Source organism: Puntigrus tetrazona, chromosome 11 (assembly GCF_018831695.1).
Source record: "Puntigrus tetrazona isolate hp1 chromosome 11, ASM1883169v1, whole genome shotgun sequence".
In the NCBI taxonomy this organism is placed as follows: Eukaryota; Metazoa; Chordata; class Actinopteri; order Cypriniformes; family Cyprinidae; genus Puntigrus; species Puntigrus tetrazona.
The window spans coordinates 24,347,903-24,357,784 of NC_056709.1; the positions used below are offsets into that span (position 1 = coordinate 24,347,903).

Below are 9,882 nucleotides of genomic sequence, written 5' to 3' on the forward strand. Positions count from 1 at the left end.
AGGACACAGAGGATTTTTCTGAAGAAAAGCGCTCGGTTGAACTTTTCACAAACTTTTGAATGCGGTTATTTTAATAATTTCAGCTATTTTTTGTCTTGTGTGAAAATCTTTAAATTATATACCTTAAATTTAAACCTTATATACCTTAAAATTATATAATATATCTTACTAAGGACAGTACTAATTCGAAAATAACGTGCTTTTTGTATGAACTCTCTTATTTTGTTAAAATTACTCACATTCCACACACTTTTAGGCAGCACTGTATATACTGCACACTGCTAAAGCTTGCAAATCAAACGTTAACGTAATCCATTCAAATTAGAAATACTGAAAATGTTTTAGAGAAATGAATGAATACAATTTTGGAACTTACTGGTTATTCCTCTATTTATGCAATTTACAGTCTTCCACTGGCTGTGAAAATAAATACTTCTCTCATTTAAATTTGACACTATCAAATGATGCATACATTTTTTTTAATTACACAAGAGCTAAAGTGGTTGAAGAAACGCCTGTCTTTTGTGTTATGTAGTTATTTTTGTATCACCACATCATTGTTGGAAGTCCTTCGGTGTTTCCAGAGCTGTGCTGAAAGCTGTACCTGCTTTTGCTTTGTGTGTGTCAGCTGACTTGATCTATGAAGACATCCCGAAAGAAGAGGGCTTGCAAAGGCCCAATAATGGCTGGAGCTCAAGCGAGTTTGAAAGCTACGATGAGCAGTCCGACTCTGAGAGGGTGCCAACCCGCAGCAAGGTGCGTGCAAGCATTTTAATTCAAGACTCCCCTCAACTGCGATAATTACACCTTGACAAAGATCTGATTTATTTTCACACGTATTCACATACCTCATAATGATAAACCACGAAGGCTCTTAAAAAGATTTAAACCCTCCGAGGTTGCAGGCTGATCGATGGGTACGCTGTTCGGTGATTTATTCGAGATGCGGGTTCTAGTGGTACTTTAATGGTCTGTGATGGCTTGCTTTATTCTTTGCCTCCACAAGAGTGCAGTGTTGGCCAGCACTTGCCTGAACTCCGCTAACCCTGGGTGTAACTGACACACTTTTCCACTGCTCTATATTGCTGCAAATTTGAATTCAGTGTGCTCTGTGTTATCTGCCCTTACACGTTCATGAGGTCACACTGGTATGGAAAACACTTTGCCCAGGCGGCAGTCCCTCAGAAACCAATTTCCCATGGCCAGACTCACCTTTACCTCCGCTGAATTAGGCTCCATAAGATTCCTACTGCCAGACGACTCACGATAAGCAAGAATTAGATTGCTGACTCTAATACCGCAGTGATTTGAGCTCAGTTTAATAGTTATTTTTCCAGCTTTTTTAGTACATGTATAATTGGAAAGGAATGATTTTTCTTTCGAAAGGTGTCAAGAGTTCCTAAAGTGGGCTTGTTAAGATTAAAATGAACTCACAAGGACAAACAAGCAACAATTGACTTCACTACGGTACTGGGTAATTGGGCTTTGCAGCTTCGTCTGAAACCGTTTTATCATGAAAAAATGAGCGGCTTAAATAGTTAATGATGTCTGTATTTCTGTACCAAGTTCTGAAATATTTATGAATTTACACTGCAATTAAAAAACTGTATCATGTAAAACTGCATCAAATCCATAATAAAACAAGCGAAAAACATAACGTTGATAAGAAATGTTTTCCCAAAATCAATGTTTTACTATTACAAAAAATGTATGCAATGCTGAAGGCTGGCATAATGGTTAAAAAAAATATGTGCATAGATGCGTTATGTTTAAAACGTGTTAATTAGTTATGAAAATTCTTAACACGATAAAGTATTTGAACATAGCTCAAAATTGAAACACAATTTGTATTTTAACCCTTTAACCAGATTTTACTTATCTAATAGTCCAAAATTTGAGTAAGCAAGTGCGTTTAAATGGCACTGATGTAAAGAAAACCAGGCTGATTGCGTCAGAGATGGCAGGCACAGGAGACACTGAAGTTATGTTTGTAGTAAATTAATAATTCAAATGTGTTTCACTTTAAAAAACAAGCTCTACCGTTTTAGTACATTCATTGTCCTAACGCACATTTAGGAAAATGTTTATATTTGTTATATGTTTGCTGTATTTATTCATTCTGAATGGGTCTGTGTACTGGAGTATGTATAATCTGATTTGGTTTATTAACTATTGGTTGGTTTAGGGTTTTTCTGCGTCTCTATGTGGTTTATCGCTACTTTTGTCTACTGTGCGCATCTTTGCAGATTGATTATATATGACGACAAAGCAAAAATCTCAAACAAGCTAAATCTTGTATGCTTCATTTCATAAGTGTGTACAAAAAGGGTGTAATTAATCTAATAAAAAGGTTTAATCATGTAATAGACAGCCCTAGTTTAAACTGTAATAATTAAATAAATGCATGGTAATACCTCACACGCATATATAGCTCCTTTTTATTGTCAGTTTTTTTTTTTTTTTTTCAAATATGCCATCATCACAGGCAGCGTAGATTCACTCTTTCAAAGCGGATCAGATGGAAGCATATTATTCGACAGCATGTTTCGCAAACACTGTATTTGGATGCGACGCCTTTCTACCTCCGTTCTGGATGCAGCCTGTGGCTTTGTTTTGGAAATGTTTCGGTGCTTGTCTGAGATTCACATTAGCGAGGGTGCACGTTTTGTCATAATCTAATCTTCCTCTGTCTATCCGACACTGCTTTGACTTAAAAATGAAGCCGCGCCTCTGATTCCAGTCATTTCTCTTGCATATGCTTTTGTGGTTGATCCTGATTTTGCTTTGCCCTCATCACTTCATATCCCTCACTTTTATGCTTACCCCTTCATTCCTTCCTCTCCTCCATGTTGCCATGTTATTGCGCTCTCACCCATGGCCTGCGTTGTTGCCGTGATGATACCCGTAGCTCTCCCCTGATGTTCGACGACTGAGAGAACGTTACACCAGGACCAAACAGGAGCTAGCCATGAGACTGGGGGGCAGACATCAGGTACACTCATGCACGTATGGGAAGAATGGGCTTTAGGGGTGAACTAGCTCAGAGCTGTCAATTGGAGGGATCACACAAACCTAGGTTCGAGGTTACACTCCTTCTCTTTTGCACTTTTCCCTGCTGAAAGGACCAGCATGAATTTCGATGCTGTTTTTTTTTTTGTGCTGATCTGTTGTTACTGACCAACTACCTGTCAACCAGACAAACTTAAATGTAGCTAGGTGGTGCACTGATATCCCAGCATCCCAACTTGGGACCAAAGGTTTTTTTAGCAGGGTAAAGGCCCTTGCACACTGAGTCTTAAATTTTTCATTATTTTGTTTTTGTCATCCTTTCCTATCAATTTTGACATGTGATCTTGTATTTAATTTTTACATGCAAACATTTCGGACTCCGTGTGCAAAGAATCGAAAACTTTTCAATCAGTTTCCTCTCTCTGTGTCTTTCTTTTCTCTCCTTTTTTAATCTGTATTCTGTGTCTCAGGGTCCATACATTTCTTTTTTAACTCCCAACAAACAGAGCAGAAGACACAGAAGTTCACTGTGCTTGATCTTATTTGGTCATATAAATGTCATGTCATCAAACAAAGACAACAAAGAAGTTGTGCAGATATTTGATGTTGTCTGTTCGTGTGTGTGTGTGTGTGTGTGTGTGTGTGTGTGTGTGTGTGTGTGTATGTGAATGCCACTTTTTTTTTTTTTATTCAGTGATTTTTTTTTTTTTTAATATAACAGTTTCAATATATTTTTTAATATTAAAACTGCTGAAAAGTTTTGGGATACAAACATTTAAGACTTTTTCAACAAGGATGCATTAAACCCATTAAAAGTTGATAATTTACAATGTTACAAATTCTATTTAAAAAAACAAAAAAAACAAAACTATTTTAATCAATGTTTCCTTGTGCACTTCCTGTGAAATTATATATTGATCAGTTTGATTATATGCTATATACTCCATACGATTTGATGACTGAACTAAATTTGAACTCCGCTTTGCATTGCACTTATAGCTATTAAAACCTATGTTTTGTTTCTTATTTTGCGCTTTGTTTAAAGTTGCTTCCGGTAGTGAACCAGACACAGCCACAACACAATGAAAGTCACACAACACAACAAAATTAGTCCTATGCTTTGGGTTGTGCAGATTTAGTTGTCTTGTGCTCTACTGGGCTACTCTCTCTGTTTCTTACACTGCTATAAACAAACCATTCATATTGTTTCCGCTATAAAACAGTACGTTTTGCTTCAGCTTTCCTCATCTCTAATTTGATATGTATGATGGTGGTTTATGGGCACACTTGTGTGTATATAAAGTAAACAGCTCTCCTGTGGTTTAAGTAAGTCACTTCCACATGCTCTCTATTAATGACCTGCTTTTGCAGAGATGGGACGCCCCCTCCTTTTTTAAATATATAAAAATATCACTGTAGCTTGATGTTCTCTCGATTAGGATGTTGTGGCTTGTGGCTATTGGAACAGACCCCGTTGAGCACACACCCAACTGTTGCCCTGACTCAGTGGATTGGTGTCTCACAAATGGCAGACGAACCCGAGCGTGGCTGTTTACGCTCGAGGGCTTGAGATGGTCGACCTTTTTCCATAAGGGTCCACCACGTCCCTGGTTTTGGAAGAACTCCAGCTCGGCTGCCTATGATTTTTCTGTTCGCCTCTGGTCCCTTTTGCAGGTCCATCAGCTGATGCGGGCGGCACGTAGCGGAACGAAAGATGGCCTGGAGAAGACTAAAATCGCTGTCATGAGGAGAGTTTCATTCCTACATAAAAAGGACCACTCAGGTAATCTAAGAATGATTTCATTTGAGAATGTATCTTCTTTCGAGCACCCATCCTCACTCCCTTTCCTCTGATGGAAAAGAATCCTATTCAGGAAAGAAGCAATTATACATTTCTAATGCATTTTTTTTCCTCAGATGAACAGGGCTGTTCATTAAATTAAGCTAGACCCCTTTACAGATGGCGGATGATCTGACTGTCACGAGTCAGACACGGCAAAAGAAGGCTGATGAGTCCAATACCTCCTGGTGCTTTTTTTTATATTTTGCTTTTAAGAAGAAAATTGACTCTTGGAGGTTGGAGGCTGAAAAAAAGATGATGTGAATTATTTGGATAGCTTAAAGGTATTATAAATCAGACTGGTTCTTTAAAATAAAAGGTAGGGAGAAGAGCTGATGAGGGCATTTGGCAAATTGGCTGGGATTGGTCCCCATAATGCCCTAGTGCACAATGGGGTAAAGTAACCATTTGGAATGGAGACTGACGCGTCGCCTATTGAAATGGCACTCTAAATGAGGTACCACACTGTGTATGCTGCTAAAAAAAGGGATTTTGAGATTTTAATATTATTTTGAGATGCTGCAACTTGTCTGAAGATTTTAAGCCTTTGGGAAAAGGTGTAAAATTGTATGTTGGATGGTTTTCCTTTTAGCCATGTGCATTGAAAGATTGTTTGGATGTGGCTTAGAACAGCTTGTTCTGTACTGAGTTTGAATGTGCTTTTTTTTCCTCTTTCAGCATGTCTTCTGAGTTGTAATAAGGTAGTAGTATATTCTTAGCTTTGCAGGAATATATGGTTTGTTTGAATGTGTTTTTGTGTATCCTCACAGATGACACTGAGGATGATACAGGGTATCTGGATGTGATGGTATCAGAGGCAAAACACCCACCTGCACAACTGGGACCAATGCCAGATGGGCTTAGCAGTCTGCAGGTGAGTATATGTATTTATTTACATTTTAAATTGAGTGTGTACGTAGTCCATGCCAAAATATACACATTTGTGCCAATCCATCAATTTGGTGGCAAAATTATCTTTCCAGCCAAAGTGTAGCTGTTTTTTTTTTTTTTTTTAATTTTTTTAATTAGTACTATGGGCCAGATTTACTAACAGCTTGCTCCAGCGCAAACCATCTTTTGGAGATAATAATGTACTGTCAGGATTTACTTAAGATACGCAGTGAAGAATTAGTGCTGGACACTAACATGGTACATCTGTTAATATAAATCATATAAAGTTAATGATAAATAACAGATGTAATACATATTTACATAATAAATGATGCAATTGCTTAATTTAGAATAGATATTAACTAGCGTTCAGGGAAATAATTTTATTCAGCTTTTGCACATTGAACATTTGAACAATTTCTTTCCTATCGACCACAGATTGTCCGACGCCATATTTTGGGTTCCATTGTGCAGAGTGAGAGGAGTTACCTGGACTCTCTTAAACGGATCCTACAGGTAAGACACCATCACATCTCTCCCAAAAACAGCTGTTTAGTGAAACTGTTGNAAGCATCTTTTTCAAACTGAAACTCAGTGCTTTGATATTTGATACTTTATACTCAAAAATGTAGTTAAAAATCTAAAGTCACCATTAGTGTTTGTTATATGTAAACGTAAACTTATTTTTTGTGATGACCGAACAACAAAAGCCATTGGGTCAAGGGTTCAAGGGTTCTAAATAATGTCAAGACTCTACCTGATGTGAAAGCCTAGCTGTTCGAGCCTTGAAACAAAAGATAACGCTATCACTTTTCTTTTAATACTTCATTTGCCTTCACATTCCGTTAAATGGAAGCATGCAGGTCTGGTGGGTTTCATAGTGTGGAGTTTTATTACACATAATTCTGATCTCAGCTAGTGGTGGAGAGAAATGCATTTGTTATCACACTCCTTTGAAGGCACAGACACCGTCTAAAATTGAATCACAGATCAATGACAGCTTTACGCTCTATGAAATCTAGTCATTCAGGATCTGTCTCCAAGCTTTGTTGTCAAATCAAAGCTCTACCGGGTGTACTTTACAATTCCTGCTCTCTTTATGGCGTGCTAGCTAGACATGGTCTAGGGTGTTTAGATCTGTTAAAGTGGCCCCAAAGCAGGCAAGTGGGGGGCTGTGTAATTAAGTTTAGTAGTGCCGTTGTGGGCAGACGTATCTTTAGAAAAAGATATAGTCCCATTGCCTCATCCTTTGTCTTATTTTCTCTTTGTCGATAATTCATTAGTGCTGGAGACTACAGGGTAGGAAAGAAAGCAGCCATGAAAAATCTATTGTGTCCACAGTTTAACTGGCAAAGTGTCTTTGCTTTTAAAGATTAGGTCTTGTAGTTTATCTATGAACATCACTAGCTTGTTTTGCAATTCAAGCAAATCAAGTCTAAACAATTTTTAAACTGAGCAAAGTTTGAATTCTACAGTGTTACAGTCAAATCCAATGTCATAGAATTAATGTAAACGAATAAACAAGTTGTTCACTCAAATGTTGTTACTTTTCACCCATCTGCATGATGCTTTATTTTTACAGCCATTTTGGATCTTAACAACCGCTTTCATTTTTTGTTTTGCATCAAAAAGATTGTTCCAAATATTCTTTTTGTTTTTCATGAAAGAACGAAAGTCATATGGGTTTAACTTTTACATCTCAGTGTTCGGACATTAACAATAACATTCAAAAATGTGGAGTCAGATTGATACTAATATGAAATGTTTTCTAAGAGATCACATGAAACTGGAGTTGTGATGCTGAAAATTCAGCTTTGCCATCACAGGAATAAATTCCTTTTTAAATTTCCATTTATTCATATTGTAATAATATTTAACAATATTACTGTTTTGATTGTGTTTTTGATTAGATGATGTCTTGGTGAGCATTAGAGTTCTTATAACAGTAAAAAGTCTTTATGATTACAAGCTTCTGAACAGACTAAATAAATCTCACATCCTATACAATAGCTTACATGCAGCATATAACACAGACTAACTGAATCGCAAAACCTTGGGAAAAGGTGGGGGNCACATTTGGAATCTTGTATTCAAATGAATGAAATGGATAATGCATAGTGAGAGTTTTATTTTATTTTTTTTTTCACCTTGCTGTTAAAATTAATTCAGCACATTTTTAATCTCACTTTCTTGTCAAGGTGAGGCAAGTTGGAGCTGCAAATGAATTATTCCTCATGTATAAATATAAAAGACAAAATCAGTAATTGCACGCATAAGAAATATCTACATTTCCCGTGGTCTTTTAGGAATACCAGCGACCTCTGATGGAGGCTGAGCCTCGAATCCTCAGTGTCCGAAAAATCCGGCCCATTTTTTTCCGTCTGCGGGAGATCATGCAGTGCCACTCCATGTTCCAGATTGCCCTGGCATCTCGGGTGGCCGAATGGGACTCTTGTGAAAAGATTGGGGACCTGTTTGTAGCTTCAGTGAGTAGGAAAATACTTCAAAATGACTGACCTCCACACTAAACTACAGAACGTTGAGCATTGTGTGTTATTATGCTTCTCTGCTGGCAAGCCGTTTCAGGTACTAATAGTGTTCTGCTCTAGTTTACTTCAAAAGCATAGCCAATTACTATGAGTGAGGATGGCTGTCTTTTACCAAAGCAAGCGTGTTGGCACCACTGGGTTGCAGGGCGTCTAATGGACTAATGAATGAGGTTTCTGTAGTGACCCTCCTCACAGGCAGCATCCATAAGCTGCTCTCATTATTCTTCCGTTAAAAGACAGCATTTGGCCTGTCTGACCTGCTTTTATTGCATAGCACTACTGGTCTTTACAAAGTCCCTGGAGCACAAAGAAGTACCATAGAGAGAACACTTAAAGCTGAAGTTGCACTGCTGTGCATCGGAGAGCAGAAAATACCCACAAACCACATAACGCATCATATTGCATCAGTTTGCTCAATTTTTCTGTTATTGCTTGCACACTGTGGGACTGCAGATGAAGACAGCATAAATTATTTGTGTTGTTTTAGCACCTGATTGATTATGAAAATGCGGTAGTTGCTTTAAAACTAAAACGCTGATACTGTTCTCATGTGCATTTGGTTATGATGGTCTTATCCACTTTCGGATCATTATTTGATGAATCAAAAAATTTACACAGACCTCTAATGAATAAAATAGTTGGATGCACAAGTATGTACATACAGAAATATAAACAATATATCAAATCCTAGCTGCTGTTTTTTTTTTTTTTGGTCATTGTATAATTTCATACAAATTATTAGCTAAAACATAAATCGCAAATTGTTTAGCATGCTGTTCATAGCACAATCCTAATAGTTTTTACACGGAAATGCTGCCCGCTACAAGGTGTTGCAATTTGCCCTGTATGTGTGTTTGTTGATAATAACATCTTTACCCGTGTGTATCATTTCCTGCCGTACTTGGCATCCCCGAAGGGAAGGTACAGTTTGACAGGGGTTAACGTCTATTTGTGGCTCGTTAATGTCCTCTCTGAGTTCTGCGAGCACTGCTGCTGTCAGCAGGTCTGTTCAGCTTCAATCAAAGCAGAGCGAATGGATGGCTGCCATTTTGCCTGCTCTAAAACACCCGGCAGTAATGGACTGTCAAAGATGTTTAGGTCCCTGGGATGGCAAAAAAGCGGTGCTGCGTTGCATAAATACCACACTAAAATTACTGTTTACTTCCATTCCCTTGCCCTGTAATCACCTTTAGAGTGGCCTGCCCACCACGACAGCAAAATTCAAGAGCTGTCTCAGTCTCAAAGCGGGAGAAGCTGTTCGGGCTGAGAGATGCTTAAATAAATAAGAAAACGAACAGAAAGCCAAATGAAATGTGATTTTTCTCAGCATTTGTTTGTCTAAACATCTTCTCTCTGCGTTCCTCTTAGTTCTCGAAATCTATGGTGCTGGACGTGTATAGCGATTACGTCAATAATTTCACCAATGCCATGGCCCTCATTAAGAAAGCCTGCATGTCTAAACCAGCATTTCTGGAGTTTCTCAAGGTAAGAGCTGATATTTGCTGTCAATATCGTCTTCAAGAAACACCCCGAGTCACCTCTGTTTACTGCTGTGCTGCGCTGCTATATAGATTGACTTTTTTTTTTTTTTTT

General features: G+C 38.0%; 1 protein-coding gene across 1 annotated transcript in view; it reads left to right on the top strand.

The window, feature by feature from the left end:
• LOC122353804 (rho guanine nucleotide exchange factor 10-like) overlaps positions 1-9,882 on the top strand; it is a 41,763-nt gene that overhangs the window by 7,537 nt on the left and 24,344 nt on the right. Inside the window, exons 11-13 of the mRNA XM_043251671.1 lie at positions 6,179-6,256; positions 8,047-8,226; positions 9,658-9,774. Of these exons, the coding sequence (XP_043107606.1) occupies positions 6,179-6,256; positions 8,047-8,226; positions 9,658-9,774 (375 nt within the window). The remainder of the gene's footprint in view (positions 1-6,178; positions 6,257-8,046; positions 8,227-9,657; positions 9,775-9,882) is intronic.